The sequence below is a fragment of the Trichoplusia ni genome, chromosome 18, assembly GCF_003590095.1.
Source record: "Trichoplusia ni isolate ovarian cell line Hi5 chromosome 18, tn1, whole genome shotgun sequence".
Lineage (NCBI taxonomy): Eukaryota > Metazoa > Arthropoda > Insecta > Lepidoptera > Noctuidae > Trichoplusia > Trichoplusia ni.
Window position 1 is genome coordinate 2,339,471 of NC_039495.1, and position 20,399 is coordinate 2,359,869.

Below are 20,399 nucleotides of genomic sequence, written 5' to 3' on the forward strand. Positions count from 1 at the left end.
AAGTCTTTATCATATCTGCAACATTTCTTCACTTGCATTTCCTCCCCCGTACCAAGCGTATTTTCATAGTACAAGCCACAATCAGATGCAATGTTTTCGTCCTGCGTTCATGATACGTAAAATAATAAAGCATAACCGCGCCGGCCGCCATTGCAGTAGGACGCACATTCGAATATAGAATTGTATTTAATTTTAATTTTGTGCCAGTGAATAAAATGACAATGAAGCTTTTTGGCATAGTGTTTGGTTTCCTGTGTGTGAATTTTGCGATTGCCAGTGAGGTATGTTTTTTTTATTCACTTTTTTTTAAATATTGCATTCTTTATTTTACGACATGTATTTTGAAATGTTTTTTTTCCATCAAAATATTTTTCATTAAACGTAATTGGTTCTATACATTTTTTTAGCAAGTAAGTTAAAAGAAATGATGTAGTTTTTATTAAAATAATAACACATGTCAAATGGCAATAAAAACAGTTCAAGTTTTTTTTATGTATAAGTACCTAGGTATAAATACTAACGTTAATTCCAAGACCAATAAATCAAGATTCACATCAAGACATTTGAATATGACATGCGCTTATAAATAAGTTTTATAGAAACAAGCAATTGTACTTTCACATATTTTATATTTTATTTGAGGTGGCAAAAGCCATGAAAGTGCCAATAAACTGCCTGTAATGTTATTTTGTGATTTATGTCTGACTAAAAATGGAATATTTGCAATAAAAATAAATAGTATACCGATAAAATAATAATTACTTTGTAAATAAAAAGACAATGAAATTTACCCTTAAATGAAAAAATGAAAGACGAATTAAAATAACGAGCAACCCTATCTAAACATTAAAAAATACACCTAGTATAGAATAGCAGCTATCGTTCTTAATTCAAAATTATGGAACAAAAAAAAAATCTCAAAATACCACGCTAAACAAAGCTTTCCGATCACGCATGCGCCTCATGTTATTACTCTATCTCTTTCTAACGCGTGCTTAGGCATTCATTGTTGTTGTTCCGTCTCGCTCTAGGGAAGGAATCTCCCGTTCCAAATTTCGAAATGGGAATCACTGATCGTGGACCAAAGTCACGTAGGCCCTTTCTAAGTTTCTATTCAATGATTTGTCATAAGATGACATTATAAAAGTTCTTTGTACTATTGTCAAACAGTTTCTTAAAAGAATATTTCAATTATAATGTCAAAGAATGCATACAGGGTTATTAGCTTTTGTTCCTCGCACGTGGTATTTTTTTTCTGTATCGTAATAGTTTTTATTTTCTGCAATGTCTCTTGTGTTGCTAATCGATCACTGGTATAATGTAGGTAGGTACAAAAACCTACTTATTAGATACCTGCATATAAAATAAGTAGATTTTCTTAATGTCTCAATTCTGAAATATCTATTTTTATTTTTAGACATTCATTTTAACTTATCTACATTATTTAATATGAGGTTCATCGTACTGACAATACGGTACATATTAATACTGTCATTCAGTACAAAAGTTTTCATTGAAATACTTCAATATTTTTATTCAGCCGACGAAAAACTGTCAAAACGTATTTTTTTTTAATATCCAAAACTTTCATTTCGGTGACGGATAATTTCCCATTTCAGATATCCGAAAGTTTCTATACTTTTATAACATCCTAAATAATAATCTTCAGTTATATTATAAACACTGTTTGATAATAGTGTAAATTTCGCATTGTATTGTAAATATTGATATAACTTGTTTCCTACGGACAACATCCTGTAGGATCACACAATCACTATATAGTTTTGATTTCACATCAATTTCATTCATGATTACAAGATACTATTCTCAATTCTTCAACGTATGTCAATAGAAAACAATGATTATTTAAGGCGTCACTCACGTACGAAAGCTGAATGATGGCGTACGCGTATCCATACAAAATGTTTTTTTTTGTCTATGGACATAAGCAGAATGGAACTGTATTAGTGTCAGTAGTCCCTAAAAAATATTTTAAATAGATTCCGATAATCTCTAAGTACCAAACCTGTGCATGAAAATGTTCTCTTTGCAAGTAGGTAATCGTCTATACCGACAACATAAATTTAGTCCCACAACACAAAATGGTCAATAGCAACTTTTGCATGGCGGGACGAAATATTATTTCGAATAGAATGAGTATTGTGGGTGGTGTCTAATTTTCATGGAAATGCATAATGATAAAATCGTAGACGTAGTGAATTAATGTTCATTGAATATTCTTGACGGGCCTGTTGGTCTAGTGGTTAGTGACCCTGACTGCTATACCGGAGGTTGTGGGTTCGATTCCCGCCCAGGACAAATGTTGTGTGATGAGCATGATCATTTGTTCTGGTGTCTGGGTGTAGTTTATCTATAATATGTATGTATTTAGAAATATATAAGTATGTTTATCAGTTGTCTGGTTACCATAACACAAGCTCTGCTTAGCTTGGGATCAGATAACCGTGTGTGAGTTGTCCCATGATATTATTATTATTGTCGGGAGTGTTTTCTTTTCTCAGCCCTTGGCTGGTTTAAACCACATTTACGGGTCAAGACCAAGTAAATGCGGCGTGTGGTGTTAAATGATAAGATATTAACTATCGTCTAATGCCAGGAACTTTCTCACTATGCGGCAGGTATTTAAAATAGCAGCTTTTTGTAGGGTAATATATAAAGACTTTCTCAGATCTATAATTTTTAGGCTATTATGGAGATGGTTAGGAATGATACCAGTACTGGAGAGCACTATAGGGACGACAAAGACTTTTTCTTGTCTCCATATTCGGGCGACCTCTTCTTTAAGCTCTGCGTACTTACTAATCTTTTCAGCTATTGTCTTCTGTAGGTTATGCGTGTTGGGGACGGCTATATCTATAAGGTAAGTGGTTTTATTTTCTTTATCCATTAAAGTTATATCCGGTCTATTGTAGTGAATAGTTCTATCGGTAAGTATTGCTCTATCATAATAGAGCTTGTGTGTATTATTTTCCAGGACAGTTTGGGGTGTGTATTTATAATAAGGTAAGTTACTATTTTCTATTAATTTATATTTCAGAGCAAGCTGCTGGTGTATGATATTGGCTACTTGGTTATGTCTATGGGTGTAGTCAGTCTGGGTGAGGGATGTACATGCACCCGTTATGTGCTGGATGGTCTCTGGTTGAGATTGGCATTTGCGGCATTTATCATTAACTACTGTTGGGTCTTTAATAATGAACTTTCTATAATTTTTCGTATTAATAATCTGATCTTGAATCGCTAAAATAAATCCTTCAGTTTCGGGGAATAGACTACCTACTTTTAACCATTTATTGGAAGCTACTGTATCTATATGAGGTTGTTCAAGATCATGAGGGTGCCTGCCGTGTAATACCTTTCTCTTCCAGGTGTCCATTTTTTGGATCTGAGGATCGGGACAGATGTTTAGGACGTCGTCGGTTTGATCGTTTAGGTTTAGAGGAGAGTAACTGTCATCATTTTGGGCTATTGCTTTATGGATATCACTAGTTTCAGATTTTTTAAGGAAAAATGATTTTAATCTACTAATTTGCTTCTGCCATAGATGATGGATGTCAATTAGGCCTCTTCCGCCATCTTGTCTCTTGATGGTTAATCTTTCTATGGCAGATTTTGGATGTAAATTATTGTGCTTTGTAAGCGTGGTTCGAGTAGTTCTTTCTATTTGCTCTATATCTGTTTTAGACCATTTAATTATTCCGAATGAGTATGTTAAAATTGGTATTGCATATGTGTTTATTGCTTTAATAAGATTTTTTCCTGCTAGGTGACTTCTGCATAATGCACTTACTCTCCTTCTGTACTCAGTATCCAATGTGCTTTTAATGGCTGCATGATCGAGACCTTTTAGCTGTTTATATCCTAAATACTTATATAGATCCGTAGGCTCCATGGCGGTTATACTATCGGTACTGTAAACTGGGTAGTCGCCGGGTTTGATTTTGCCTCTTACTATATGTAGTGTTTTACACTTATCTAAACCAAACTGCATGTTAATATCTTTGCTAAATAATGTTGTGGTATCTATTAATTTTTTCATATCTGTTTCAGATTTAGAGTACAATTTAATGTCATCCATATAAATAAGGTGCGAGATAGCAACTTCATGTGTGTCGTGTCTGAGGCAATACCCAACCCGGCTTCGATGCAACATAGAGGACAAAGGGTTCAGCGCAAGACAGAACCATAGGGGACTCAAGGAGTCACCTTGGTAGATACCTTTTCGAATAGATATTTGCCTACTAATAATGGAGTCACGGTTATAATTAAGTTGTAATGTAGTTTTCCATCGAGTCATTATACTGCTTAAGAATGAAATAATTTTAAAGTTAATTCTGTAAATCTGTAATATTCTAATTAGCCAAGAGTGAGGAATACTATCAAAAGCTTTCTGGTAATCTATATATGTACAATGAAGATTCCTGCTCTTTGTAGATGCATGTTTATGGATTATAGAGTCGATGATCAACTGTTCCTTACATCCCATATGGTTCCTCCTACACCCCTTTTGTTCCTCTGCTAAAATGTTGTGTTGTTCGATATGACTGTTAATTTTTAAAGTAAGTGCCGAAGTTAATATTTTGTAAACTGTGGGAAGGCAAGTGATCGGTCTATATTGCGAGGATTCTGCTGAGTGCGTACCTTTTGGTAGCATATAAGTTACTCCTGTTGCTAGAAAATCTGGTATAATCTGTCTTCCTAATATTATATCTGTTAAGTTTTTTGCTAAATTGCCGTGTATTGAAAATAATTTCTTATACCAATAATTATGAATTTTGTCAACCCCTGGGGATTTCCAATTATGAAGCCTACTTGTAACATTTAAAATATCTGTTTCGGTAACCTCAGCAAAACTCATTTCTTCTATCGCAGCCCACTTAGCCTCCTCTTCATTAATCCACTCTGCGTTTTCGTTATACTGTGCTGGCTCTTCCCATATTCTAGACCAAAATGTTTCCAGCGACTCTTTCGTTGGCAACTCGAGATTATTCTGAGAAGTGGTTTCTACTCGTGGTTTTAATAAATTCCTATAAAACATTTTTTCATTACTACTAAATACTATATTATCGTTCTTACGCTGCTGTGCTTTTTTGTATCTCTTTAATCTATGGACTTTAAGCGCAAGTTTCTGTTTCAAAGTGTCTAAAAATTCTTCCGGTTTCCTATTATTATCTTCATGCCTAGTATGTGTTATCCTACTTTTAAATATTGCTTCTACTCTTTTGATAACTTTCTTTGATCTATTATTATTAATAAACTGTGTTAGCCTACCACAGTCTGCTCTCAGCTTCTCTATGTCCCTCTCTAATCTAACTTGCCACGCCGGTTTATTATGGTTCTTTGATCTAGTATTTCCTAAGTAATCGGTGATTTTATACCCTAATTCTTCAGAGATGACAAGAGCTGTACAGTATATAATTGTATTTAAATCTATCAACTGAGTATCCTCAGAGATAATGTTACCTAATATATTATTGTTAAATACTGACACTAATTGCACAAGTTTGGGACTATATTTAAGTTTAGGTAACCTTGGCCGGGACTCTGGATCCATTCCAGAGTAAAGTACTAGGGTTGTTTTAAACTTCTCTAGTATATCCGCAGTCCATGAGTCTGGTAATGGATCAGGTTCAGCCAAGGTATGTATATCGTTTTCTATAGTTATTGTTAAGGATTCTGTCTGTGTACCAATATCTGTTGCTAAATTATTTTGGGTTTGAGTGTTTATGAGGTGTTGACTAAACGGGTCAAAAACATTTACATCTGATAATGTATTAGCATTAGCATTTTCTTCTAATTGAGCTCGGACCTCTTCTTTTATCCTATCTAACTCTACTTGGGGTATCAATTTATTTCTAACTATTGTTCTTCTTTGGTCTGATATTCTTTGTTCAGATACGTTAATTTCCGGGTATTTTTGTGAGAAAAGTTCGTGAAGTAGCTTACGGTAAATTGTCATGTCTGTTTCTAATTTAGTTATGTAATAGTATGTACGCATGATAAAAAGGTTCACTTCTTTACTCCATCTCATGCGTACTCTAGGTTTGCCAGCCTTGGTGGACGCGGGCAAAAAGGTATTCACCTCCCGCGCAACATTCAAGGTAGGCGTAGGGATAGCTGTATTACTAATAGGTGAAGATGACAAAGAGGGTGTGTAAGATACTGTACTAGGGCTAAATGGTTCTATTGGACTATTTGTCGTGTCTGTCAGTCGGTCAATTTCGTCGAAGGGATCGGCTGTAGTATCCTTATCGGTGGGAGCCCGCCTGCTCAACTCCTCACCGCTGACGGTTCGCATGCTGAGACACCCAGCGTCAGCTCCAGGTGTGCCCCGGCGATCGCCCCCGGGCAGCGGTCCTATACGTTTCCTCTTTGAACGAGTCTCCATGTTGAATGGGTTACCAGAGCCACGTTAGCCACGACAGTAATTTCTCATTCGCGTGTCCGCCCCCCACGTGATTAGATGGTCAATCAGGACGTGTGGCTGGATTTTAGGGGGCTTATTATTATTATTATTATTATTATTATTTTTCTACAATAACTGTGTGGTCTAATTACGATACCGCAGCAATAACAATAAAATTTAGTGTTTGCTTGTTTGTCTCTGTATCACATGCAGAATTGGCTTATCCGTTTTATATACACACAGCTAATTCAAGTTAAAACGCCAATAAAGCGTTATCAAATCAATCTTCTTTATTCACGACTAAAATTAACAATAGACTCCTAAATACACGTTTGACTCACATTTTCTAGAAAACCCACTTTACAAATATTCGTTAAAAACAAAGCGTAGGTACTACACAAAACAAAACAAATATAATTATATAGAACAATATTCTTTGTTTCAGATTTACAAAGCAGGTGTGATACATGGACAAAAAGAAATTCACTCATTCAAACATTTAATAGACGATGCTTCAAAAATGGTGAGTAAGCGTTGCTATGGTTACCAATGACAACTTTAGGACTGTAAAAAAATAATACACGTCTTTGGGGAATGTTAAATGCACGGATAGCCGAGTGGTATACGTCACAACGTCAAACCTACTGTGCGCGACGTGTCGCGGGTTCGATCCCCGCGTAGTTCGAGTATATGTGTGATTCCAAAATGTTAGTTTTGAGTCTGGTTGTCTTGTGGATGTGAATTTAGATGTGAATTATGGAAAGCTAATTGTTCTAGACTGTGTGATGGTAATAAAATAGTAAGGGGAGCCCTTGCGTTCACTGGAATCCTATGATCGAAATCTGACATACTTCTAATCTTGATTTACTCACAATGTTTTCCTTCACCGTTTGCCAGCGGTATCATAGAGTAATGATAAAGTACACTCAAAATGTCACATTGGTACTTGCCTGCACTCGGATCGAACCTGCACCTCATTCATAAAAATCCAAACATTATTCACAATGATGAATTTTCAGTAGTAAAGTATGATTATAAGTATTTGTCATTGCAACAGTAAAACTGGCATAAGCAAATAATGTTATGTATTCGATAAACGATGTTTTTCAAACAGTTGGCATTATGCTTTATACATTATATAGTCAAGCAAAACATGAGATAACCCAACATTATATTATCAAGTGAACTGACATTCATATTTATTCAATCTTTTTTCTGACATCTTGGCTTTCTAGTAAATCTTACTCTTACTCAGTTTTTCGAATGATGACAAAAGAAAAATTAGTAGGCGTCCTATCACATTTTATATTGAAGATTCGTGATCTAGGCCTCAATTTTGCTATTTACAATTGCCAAGTAATGCATGGAAACTGGATTAAATTTAGGACTATTTGTATTTTCCCAAGCGTTTCGCCGACACAATAATTGGAACATAAAATGGCGGAACACTCACTGTCAATGCAACAAAATTCTAAATTATCAATAAAATAATGTTTATAAGAATAATAATAGTGTCAAATTTAATCAAATATTTCTTCTCTTTATCCTTAAGTCCAACTTTAAGACTTCATTCTTAAATTCTGCGCATGTCAATAATAAAACTACGGTAAAATGAGATCGTATACTTCTAAACACAACTTTCAACCCTATATCAATGCAAGAGTTTAGTTATACACGCATAGATATATCTTTTACATTAGTAAAATTATGCATTTCTTTTTCACACTAAAATACACTGTACCAAATTAACAACATTTTCGTAAATAAACACCACGCGGCGATCAGCTGATAGGGCAACGGCCGCCACGATGCGTGATCAAAATAAGACATTTTCTATGTCGATGCAGAATTATTGTTTCCTTAAAGTTTTATATTCAGCCTGCAATGTTAATAAAATATGTGATTTAATAGTTATCTTACTGACAAATTGACAATGCAATGAGTCGGTGAAGGATTGAATTTTTATGAACTTTGACTGGCAACGAGTAGTTTTTGTTATGTTAACTTTTTTCTGACAAAATTGGTGTATGACTAAAGGTCTTCATAGTTAACCTGCGCTGTGTCAGCGCTAGGGAAAGAGTACAATCATCTTTCGAAGTCTTTCTTCGTTGAGTTATTGCTCACATTTTTGACTTGTTTCGCAGGATGTGGATATCCTAGTTCTGCCAGTACAGGAACCATCAGAAATGTCATCCTACGATGAGGTAAGCCAAAAATCTTAATTATGAGATGAATAATGTTTGTTACATCTTAACACTTAAACGGTTTGACCAATTCTGATATTCGGCTAATGCTATCTTGTGATAAGGTAAACCTGAAATTTTTAATTTTGAGTTTATTTTTATTCATCGTAACATATTATATTAATCGTACTGATACAATTGTATGGAAAACAAACGCAAAATTTTTTTGGAATATTTCTCTTTGTCCTATGTTTACGGAAGCCTCAATGTCCCAGATCTGACTTGTACCTGACGGGTTTTTTGTCACTTGCTAGATTCTTGCTTTTCTCTTTATTAAATGGTGACATTATTCCAGGCGATAAAAACAATATCCGAGGCAGCAAAACAGGCAGGATTGTACGTAGTCCTGAATGTGTTCGAGAACACTCACTGCCAACATGGAAAGGAGACCATCAGGAGTAACCTGGTGTTCGACAGAGAAGGAGCTATTGTTGCTGTGTGAGTACCTGCTTTTTGTACTAACCTCTATTCAGTGTCATTATCAACCTTATAATGCTATGTTATAAAGGTGAAAGTTTGTTTGCTTGGGAGGATATTTGTTACTCTTTCACGCTAAAGCTACTCAAGAAACTTGGTACAAAGAAAAAGATATGTAAAATGTAAGATTCTTGCCATTTAAAATTTTTAAATGCTTAAGAGAATACGAAAAGTGTCATTTTCAGCCAATTTCCATTCATTCATCAGCCATTGTAAATAGCAGAAATGGGGCCCTGCTGTGCGCGACGTGTTGCGGTTTCAATCCCCACGATCGACAATCACTTGTGTATCCCATGAATGCTTGTTCCGAGTCTTGGTGTCTTGTGCATATAACTTGAATGTTTGGAAAACCCTTCGCGACACAAGGATTTAGTTCCTTACCTTGAAAAACATGACTAAAAAAGTACAAACTCGGCAAAAGATATGTTATCACACTGGCTGTAATCACCGAGTAATTTGGTTCAAATTGCTTCATGCATATTGTTAGTTTTATCAGTCAAATAACATTATATGCAACTGACTGATAATTACAAATTACTTAAATGACATTGGAGTTCGCTCAAAAGGTCAAGAGGAATGTTCTTGAACTTTTTTTATTCATTTGAATAATCATAATGGACTATTACATATTCCAAAATTTAAGTTCTCGTATGACAGAATGAAGCATGCCCTTAGGAAAATGGACATGGGTTGACAAATTGGGTACGTCATGAGGATATTTCATTATCAAATGATACAACAGTTTACTCGAGAGTTTTTATCTGGATCGTCCGACTAGTTTCAGACCCAACCGGAGTCCTTGATCATGAGCTGACGCTTTTGTTGTTGTCAAACTGTCTAGAAAATACAATAACCTCTGAAACTCTTAGTTACAGGAAACCAGTGAACCCGTTTACTAACTGCACGACATCGTCCTCTGACCTCGTGACCTTTACGACGGACTTCGGAGTGACCTTCGGACTTCTAATGGAGGAAGACCTGGTTCTACGCGAACCTCAGCATTTGAGGGGTTTGAAGAACTTCGTGATGGCTGGTGTCTGGCAGTCTGAGATACCTATGTTGAGTGGTAAGTCTCCGCGAACATCTGTACCATTGAAAGCAAGGATTGCCGAGTGGTATTTGTACCCCGCGTAGTTTCAAACTTTTTCGGATCTGTTTACATTAACTTAGACTCCTTTTTAATGTTTTAAAAACTTTCCTGTTTTGTTGTTTATCTTACGTGGTTAATTTCACAAGGCTTAAGTACGACATCAGGGTAAAAACTATTAAAAGCAATTAGTATCCCATTTTTCAGCAAAGCCTTTTCCCAAGAATGAAGATGGACTGAGTATAGACCACTGCACTTTGTTCACCGGGTTTCCCGGATATCCTTGAAACCCCCTTTAATATTTCTCCTAATTATATCAATTCTCTTTTGTTTCAGCTCCGCAGTTTTCACCAGCTTGGTCTTATGTCAACAACGTCAACTTGCTGACTAACTTTGGTGTTTACCCCGGAAAGACAAGCCAGCTTGATTCAGAAGAATTGTCAGTTTTTGAACTACAGAAAAATGGAGGAGATGGTAAGAGATACTCGTATTTATAATTATAGTCCTGTATTTATAAAGATGGGGTAACTTGTTATAATGAAATTGTATGTCCGTTTATGCCAAATTAGTATAGTTCAAGACCATATACATCCTAATGCTGGGCACAGGCCTCTTTCTGTATAGGAAAGGTTTGAGCATTGATCACCACGCTAGCTTACTGCGGGTTGGCGATTTCAGATTCCGATATCTGAAATCCAGGTTTCCTCACGGATGTTTTCGTCAGCTGATTTGTCAGCGGTGTCTAAAAATAATTAAGAAAGTACATTACTTTGAAAACGAATTTCAGCACAAGTGTTTACATCACAAGAAAATGAGATCATCTTGTTTTTTTTTTGTATATTCTTTCTTACCTTTCTTAAAGGATAAAAAATAACGAATCACTTTGGTATTATCTTGCATATCTTGCCTAAGTGGGGTCTGACGTCTGACCTAATAACTCCAACACATTTAATGATAAGCTGTAGGATTTGATAACTGTAGCATCTAGATATTTTTACTGATAACTATGACTATTTTCAACATCAATATAATATTAAAAATACGCAAAAGGAAAAAAAATCGAATATTTTTATCGTGATGGGTAAGTTTAACCGACGATTTTTGCTACCTAATCCTAATTAAAGGAAAAATTTGTGTTTTTTTCAATAAATGATTGATTATTACCTTGATTTAGGGATAAATATTAAAAATAGATTATAATCTTGACAATATAATCATTCTTAAGAATTACTCATAATGTAGGCCCTGAAAACTGATCTATATGTGAGTAATCGATTATTTATAAGTAAATTATTTAATATAAATATAAACATGTTTTTCTATTTTATCGTTGAGATAAAATGACGTATGTCGTATGATGTTAGATTACGCGTCATACTATGTTAATGTTTATGATAATAACAATAATATTTTTGAAAATGTGTTTTTTTTTTGAGTTTTGTTTTCCTTGTTTTATTTCTGTTTTCTATTTAGTATGTTGATCTTATTGTTAAAGCATAGTTTGATTGTTTTGGTATGTATTCTAATATCATTATCGAAAATTAAATTGTTTGGCTACATACTCAAATTCTAAATAACTATGTCAAAACAATGTAGGTATTCAATCTGAGTAAAAATTAACATGCTACATCAAAATTGGAAAGTGTTACGTATTAAAAATTCAAAAAAAAATGGGCTTTTAAAAAACCATACGAATTAAATTTATGTTTGTAGTTAAGTGTGTAAGTTTCTACTCTCAGCTACATTTCAGTCGGTATATTTATATGTATTATTTCAAATCACAAATTTCTTTCTTTACAGATAACACTTTAACACCAGCGATCTTAAAAACCCATCCCAGTGAAGATCTGAGCCAGTACGTTATAAAGCCATTGGACTTGCAAGCCAGCAACAAAGGCGTGCACGATACAGTCTGCCACACAGGTTTCTGCTGCAACTTCTATGTGAAAACTGCAGTTCGAGGTATGTACTTGTGTGCGTTTGCGTATGAAATGACATCACGTTATTATATTTTTTTTTCTTTAAGATTTTTATAAGCTGATGGTGTTTGTTAAATCTCACTAATTTTATCGTCGTATTTAAAATATTAAGTAAAAATAAGTATTAATTTAAATTTTAATGGAGATTGATGTGTTTATATTTGTCTTAAAAAAATAATTCTCAGATTATTTTGAACAAGAAAAGCAACTTTAGCTGAAAGAAATACTTAAGTGTAAGTTAACTTAAGTTAAACCAAGTTCAGTACTTTGGGTGGGGTTTAAATACATACGTAGGTATTAAAAGAGATATTAAATATCGACCACAAACAGATATTTCGTTTAATGTTGGCCTTAAGTATCTTTCATTATTAGACATGGGGGAAAAAGTACATCAAAACAACTGAGTATCGCTGTTACTTATAATACACTTTAGAACCAATTTGGGTGATTCTTTCATCAATTTCAATTGCATCTTTCCTTTAGCGTTACGTTTGGCGATGGAAGTATTCCACCTCTAGCGTAGAGCACAGTTCTGAGGGTTCGCGCCAGGAGAGGCAAGAAACTCCAACTTCAGACGTTGGCGCCCCCCAGAATTTGTCGCCCTGGGCCATCGCCCCATCACGCCCCCCCCTAACGCCGGCACTGAATTTTCCTCCTCTTTATTCCAGATGCGAACCCTGAAATTACCTACAGTTTGGCAGCGTTTAACGGTGTCCGCCAATACAGTGCCTCACACAACATTGGTACACAGAACTGTGGTGTGTTTGCCTGCACTGGGAATCAGAAGAATTGTGTGTCTGGGTAAGTTGGGTTGTGAAACAATATTACTTATTTGAGAGTCCTTTTTTTAAGAATGATAAGTGTTAAGCTGCATCGTGACTTTGTTTAAATATTATGAATTTTTCAACCATATTGGTTATACAGATAAGAGCTTTACGTTATTGAGTTAAAGCTGAATTTCCTTAATAAACTTTGAGACGGATTTTAGGAAGTGTTTTAACTTAGCCATACTGTGCTGTAGTACAACTTTTCTCATAACACTGCAAGCAAATAAGCTTGTCTACAATCTGTTAAACACCAATAGTTTGGTTCAAATATAATTCTAAACCTATTTATTTTACAGATTACAAAAGAGCACAGTCACATTCGAAAGAATCTCCATCGCTGCCAACTTCACGAAACAAACCTTACAGTACCCAATCATACAAACAGCGCTACCAACCGAAGAGATAACATTCGATGTGAAATTCGATGGAACCTCAAATCAGGTAACACTGAACATTGTCGATGGTCAAAGCATAGACAACTTTGGAATTTTCGGCAGAGATTTCTCCAAAGATTTTGAATCAAATTATGTTTTTGGTGTAAACAATACTACGAAAACCGAAGGCGTCTACGACTTTATTTTTAACGAAGAATTTCAAGAAGTAGTAGATTATATTTGGATACGTTTGAGAGTTTTAATTGTAGTTGTTTCTATTTATATTTTGGAAATGATGTAAGTTTTTATTGTTTATTTGTTGGATAAGGCTGAATTTTAATGTTATTTTGAAGATTGAAGACTGTATGAATGTCGTGATTAGGATAAGAGATAAATGTGTTATTATTTCATAGGATGTTTCCTAGATTTGTGGGGCAAACTAAATCGTTAAAGATTTAATTACTGGTAAGGAAGAGTCTTCAGTAAAATTGGGGCGTGTGAATCAATATTGATATATTTTTATAAAAGAGGTTTTACTTTGAAACTCAACTGGCGATTTTCTCAATATTATGTATGTATAGTTGTAAAGAAATCAGATATAAATGCATTTTTTCTTCACCTTAAACGTAAATTTCTTATGCTGAATAGTTTTTCTTAAAGAAGATTCATTTTTATATCCAATAATCCAGATCATTCAATTTAAATGGGAAAATAACTAGGTGGTAAGAAGTTGGTTTCATTTTTAATATCATTTAGTCATTTAAGTTAATTTTATGAAGTATTTTTCTTATAAAAGTTTTTAGGCATATTGCTTATCCTTTCTTTTGGAAAGTATACTGTATACAGACAAACATTGTGTTAACTGTTAGTCATAATATACCTATAAAACATATTAAAAGATTTTTGTTCCTATATCAGAAAATGAATTGGTAAATTGCGTTGCTGAAAATAAGCCATCATCTAACTTTCAAAAAACTAGAACATTTTAATTTAACAAAATATTTTTTTGTTAATAATTGTAAAGTGCCTAATCAATTTCGTTAGCCGTAGTTTTAAGAATATTTCTACTTCACCATTATATGTATGTATGTAATTTAGTAAGGCGACACAAAATGGTTGCGGTTATGTTTTTGTTAGACTTGGCTAGGTACACTGCCGTACCCCCAGATCAAGTTGTAACGAATAACTGCCACTATAATTGAAAAAAACAATGTACTATTTTTTTGCTAAAACATCTTTATCTGCCTATTTTCTTATTTATTATGGTGAAATAAAAACTAAAACTTAATTTTAAGGTGTAACTTGTGGTGTATTCAAAGGGTCAGTAGCGACACCCGCTGTGATATTAGATTATGCACGATAATAATATAGAGATTTTCTATGATAATACGTTGTTTCATTTTTATAAATCTCCCATTATCTACATTGACTTCAATTTCGAAATTCTTGCTCTATCATTTGAGTTTACTAGAACATCGTAAAGTTCTAGGTGAAAGCAAGGCAAGGGTAAGAATAGAAGTATCACACAGCTCCATCTAGTCTCAAACTAACCCAGGTTTGAGTTACGAGTTCTAGACAACTTATAACCATAAAGTTTATGAAAATCTAAACAAATACTTTACTCGATAAAAAACAATGAAAACATCAAAAAACAAAATAATTGCCCGTACTCTTAACTCCAACATACATCCTGGGTGGGAATCGAACCTATTCTTCAGCACAGCAGTCATGATCACTAACCCTTAGACCACTAGGCCGGTCTAACAATGACAGTATGGCTTGTGAATGATTTTTGCTACATTCTCCCTTTAAGAATAGCGTCTCTCACTAATTAATACTGGTATCTCAGAAAAACAGTAATATTCCGTCGTGTAACCAAACCATATCGCGATCTAATTCGACCCCAACGCCATCTATCGAGCTCATATGTAAACTCAAATACTATATCATAATAAAAAGTATTAGAAAGTTAACAAGATTAAAACAACTCTTCCCGTTAAATTATATAATTATTTATTCACATATTATCCCGTACCTACACCCTCAGTAGCAACATATCAGTGTCTGTTTGTCTTCCTGTGCTTGTGTCCGTGTTTGTGCTCGTGTATGTACCGAACGTGGTCCATATCGTCGTCGTATAGAGTCTTCTCTATCCACCGCATGTAGGCTTCCACCTGAAACATAAAAGTAGAAAAATGATAGCATAAAAATACTCAGCTAAGGTTTCTATAAACGCCTACAGCCTCTCTGAGTTTGTACGTCACAATGTGGCTTTATGAACATAAATGTAACATTATTTGAAGGTTCTTTATAACGGTGTGAGTGCTTAAAGTTTGATAATAGTTTTCTCGTCTTTTACATCGAATTAAGAAAGAGATTTTAGTGTAAAAAATGTATTACAGGATACTATGTATAATTGAACCCGTGTTTAAGGAAATTATTTGTATTAAAGCGCCTAATAAAACAAATAAGGTATTAAGGTGTTTTTAAGACTTAAACGTCTATAACAAAATATACCTTGGTATAGACATCAGGTTTTCCTCTAGCGCATGGTATTCCCCAGGATACTATGCCGATTTGTCTTCCTTCGCGAACCAGCGGCCCACCGGAGTCACCCTGGAATTGTTCAAGAGCTAATGTACTCTCTATGTATGAAGTTTTCCGTATAATATTAGTGGTTGAAAAGCAAAGTGCCTAATGATCAATTTGCTCTTTCATCCGCCTTAGCGAATATCAGTTGTTAAATTGAGAACTGCTATTACTTTTCTGTCAGGCGTCAGTTTTTTTAGGATCCTGGGCGTCGGGTACGTTGGTGTTTTTCGTCCCACCCCGACCATAGGACCCAAGAACCACTCGGTGCTATGAGTTTGGTCGAAGAATGAGGCGAGGAGGCTTAGCTATTTGCACGTTAGCTCTACCATACTAAGCAAAAGTGATACACCGCCATGACTACTACTACTAGCCGGCGGTCGTTGCGAGAAGAGGTTTTAAGGATATTTTTCTATAAAGGGGATTCTTAAACATTCAAGTCAATTGCATAAAGAAACCCAGACTCAGGATAAGCCTTCGTGGATCACACAAGGTCTGTCCAAAGCGGGGATCGAGCACGCGACACGTAGCGCACACTGGGTTTTGGCGTGGTGACTGCATCCACTGCACTTATTCTGTCAAGCCTTAAAGCTACAATAAACTTACAAAGTTTTTATGCTGGGCAGTTAAGTGACTACACGCTACTACACTACACTACATAACTACACTTACATGACAAGCTCCCTCTCCGGCCTTGGTGAGCGCACATATCTGAGTCTCGAAGACAGCGTTGACGCTCTTATGCGCCTCCTTGCATTCCTCGTAAGTGATGGAGCGCAGTTCCAGCTGCATCAGGTCGTTTGGAAGACGGCCGGGGTACTGGGAAAATAACACGTGAATTTTTAGATTTGATAAAATGTAATATTAATAAATGTTAATAAAAAAATAATAAATATTAATATGTAAAAAGTCTTTGAATTAGGAACCACCCACTCCTGTTTTCTATATTTGTTTAACTCTATTCTTAGGCTGCTGTGCAATGCTTCTATCTCTGTCTGTCCAGTGCTCAGGCAAGTCAAAAATTAAAATCGTAAATTTTTTTCCAAGATTGTGACCTTCCTAGTGGCTTTAGTTTTCTTTTTTTTTAGTTACATATATGTATATCATTAACACCATTTTATCATTGGACTACAACTGTTTATTACAAGCATTATCATTAAAAAGTCGATATTTAATGTCCCAAAAACTCCTTCCACATAGTTCACCAACACCCCTAGCTAAGATTTTACAAATCTCACCGAAGTAGTCCCCCATCCCGTCAACACCAGTTCCTCCCCCTTTTCAACCGGTTCATCATTCAGTTCCACAGCATCAACTATACTTCCAAAGTCAATTTCTTCTTCGGTAAACAGTATAGCTATGTCGTTCTTTATGATGTAGTCATCATATTCCTCGTGAACCACGATCTTCCGAATGTCGTATCCTTTGCCTCCAGCCCGCAGTTGGTTAGTTCCGACTACCGCTTTGAAATATTCTGGTTTCATTCTGAAAGGATTGGGTTGGAAGATCCATTTGATAGGTGTGTGAAGTCTTTTATTTATGTAAAGAAGTTACATGAAGCAACAATGGTTATTGTTTGCCATGTTGTGTTTTGCAGGCGCTTTGGAAATTCGTATGAGCTTTTCTTCTTTGGATTCAAATAAAATTTTTAGAGAAGGACTATTTGTTTCAATGCACAAAAGTGAAGAATATAACCTCGTTACGTTATTTACCTATGTGAAGGGTAATTTAAAGAAATATAATCGCCTTAGAAGTTTCTCACACCAAAAATATGACAGAAACTCTAAGATTTCTAGATAAGTATACTACATATAAAATAGTAACAATAGTAAACTCTAATTTACAACGTTTTAAATTTCTCTCTTTGCAGAAGTTTATATGACTTACATTAAATATGTGCAACATAAATACCTAAGTATAAATCCCTTCTCTACGGGGACTACGGAAAACAACACAAAAACAGACCTGTCAACGCAATGTGCAGCAGTTAATATGACCCTTGGAGTGACGAGGGACGCGCCGCAGAAGTGCCAGACACCCCAGATGCGGAGCGACACCTGGTAGGGAATGGACCCGTTAGCGGCCTTGATACCACCGACAATGCGCTCCCAATCCTCGCGAGCTTCAGGTTTTGACGAGGCATAGAATTCTGATGACACTGTGGAAAAAAAAACAAATAAAAAAATCTAAAAACCCACGTTTTTAGTTGACACTCCATTAAAATTTTATCCAAAATCGGTGCAGCCGTTTTAATAGTTGTAAATTGCACTGTCATCTGGGTTGAAGCTAATCGGAAATTGCAGCCTGCTAGCTTATCGGGAAGTGCCCCTAAATTGAATTACAAAAGCCCAAAAGTAACGACAAACAAACAAGAAGTTGAGTGTATTAAAACGTGGGAAAATACATCTAAGTTAAATCGTCTAACATTCAAATTGTTTAATTGAGCTAGGCGATTTTCAACTACTCTGCTGCCGTAAGTGTGAAAAGATTCTAAAATTCAGTCGATGCGTTTGCGTCGAATCATTTCGTCATACGATTCGTCTTCGTGGTCGTATAAAATGTTAATTGTCCACAGACCATGGTTTACTTGTCATAACTACTTACTCAGATAAAAAGTAGTTGTAATAAATTATTGAATAATTTCAGAATAACATCTGTATTAAGTTTGAATGTTGCTTAATTGAGTATTGTTATAACTTTTCTGGCAGGCGTTAATAAATAATTTTCTGGTATATTTTTAATAAGTAGTATATAGTTGGGAGATATAATCCCATACCACAATGATTTTATCTTAATATATAAATCATTGTTTAATAAAATTAAATCGCGAAAATTCATACTAATTTCCATTTACTTAATTACATTAAGATGACGAAAAACGTGGACTGTTTTCTGCTGAATATCGAATCTGTGACCAAACGTAGTGTATTTAGGTGCTTTTGTCATGAATAAAACTTTTGATCATTATGATACCTTGATCGACATAAAATGCAAAAAGGTATTTGTCAGAAGTGGGATTCGAACCCACGCCCACAGAAGTGGACTGCGACCTGAACGCAGCGCCTTAGACCGCTCGGCCATCCTGACATATCTACTATGCTCGAAATTATCAATCAATATCGCAGACTACATCAGATTGTTTATAAATAGATTCTGACGTCACAGGTAAACTCGATAATTCACGATACGTAGTACTTGCACTACAGCGATAGCTTCAAGCAAATTTAAACCTTATTTCGATTGACATAAAGTGTATGTATGTGAATGACATTTACGGATATTGAGATCAAGTTAATTGAAGGTAGTTTAGTGTCTATTTATAGGGTTTATTTGTACAATAAAAGCTTGAATTGATTGATTCTGGTGATTCATACAATTGGTGTTTTTGATCGACGTTAAAAAAAATGGTTGGGTATGAATTTTAACTAAAAGTCTAGTTCATAATTTTCTTATTTGGCTAAAAAACCTGGACATTTTTAATTACTTCCTAAATGATACAATGCGATAAAATGTCTATGGTCAGAATTCACACGTAAAAAGTTTTAAGTTAAAAGACATGTATTTATAACTTTGTATGAAATACCTCTTTGCTCTTAAAAAAAAAGAAAAAAAAAACCCTCACCAACAGAAAATCCAATGCCAACAAATAAAAAAATAACACAGTAAGCCGCCATTTTGGATCACAGACAAAAAAGAATACTGTGAAAAATAATGAGAAAAACCTTTTTATAGTTTGAAATGATGCCTTTCTGACGCAATACGTTTGTGCACTAAATTCTTATGATGATACCCCTATTGCAATTACGTTAATAGATGATAATATCTTGAAATTTTGACTTTAGGTTAAGTTGGAATGTTGGTCCCTTGATTAATTATGTTGGAGGATTTTTGAGGAGAATTTTGTGAATGTATTGGTTTGAAAAGTGGGATCCATGGTCTGGATAAAGACTGTTAATGTGGTGGATATGTCAAAGTAAATTTATTTGAGTTTTACTTCAATCTTAATATGATTGGAAAATAAACATGTGTTTTTATTGGGTTTATTTTTTAATTGATTACGTAAATCCTGTCCCCTGTAACCCGTCATTTTTTATTTAAAATATAAATATAAATGCTGTGTGTACCTATAATAGGCATGCATACGACACGCTATGTTACTAGATTTATATGTTTCTATGCTATTTCTATGCTGTTGGTATACCTAATAAATAAATAAATATTTGTATACGTATAACATTTTTTTCTTTTTATCATTGTTATCGCCACAAGAAAGTATAATGCTCTAAGTTATATTCTTACTTTGTGAAATCAAAATCAAATCTGTTTTAGTTCAAATAGGCCGTTTCTACTCACTTTTGGAACGTTAAAGTATTGACTCTAGTTGCACAGTCCCAAA

At 34.7% G+C, this 20,399-nt stretch overlaps 2 protein-coding genes and 1 non-coding gene across 3 annotated transcripts; 1 reads left to right on the top strand and 2 right to left on the bottom strand.

The window, feature by feature from the left end:
* Positions 1–122: 122 nt before the first annotated feature.
* LOC113502844 (vanin-like protein 2) lies at positions 123–13,827 on the top strand. Its single transcript, XM_026884573.1, has 9 exons — positions 123–281; positions 6,873–6,950; positions 8,572–8,631; positions 8,966–9,108; positions 10,017–10,213; positions 10,571–10,708; positions 12,035–12,196; positions 12,882–13,014; positions 13,337–13,827. Exons 1-9 carry the CDS (start codon positions 216–218, stop codon positions 13,713–13,715), a joined length of 1,356 nt encoding a protein of 451 aa, XP_026740374.1. The 5' UTR covers positions 123–215; the 3' UTR covers positions 13,716–13,827.
* A 1,447-nt stretch (positions 13,828–15,274) lies between these two features.
* Positions 15,275–19,084, bottom strand: LOC113503114 (chymotrypsin-1-like). The gene is made up of 6 exons (XM_026884932.1): positions 19,054–19,084; positions 17,969–18,161; positions 17,242–17,488; positions 16,676–16,822; positions 15,932–16,030; positions 15,275–15,588 (listed from the first exon to the last, which is right to left on the bottom strand). The coding sequence occupies exons 1-6, from the start codon at positions 19,082–19,084 to the stop codon at positions 15,472–15,474; spliced, it is 834 nt and encodes a 277-aa protein (XP_026740733.1). The 3' UTR covers positions 15,275–15,471.
* On the bottom strand, positions 19,007–19,090 carry Trnal-cag. Its single transcript has one exon. It is a non-coding gene; the product is annotated as a tRNA-Leu (tRNA).
* Positions 19,091–20,399: the final 1,309 nt, after the last annotated feature.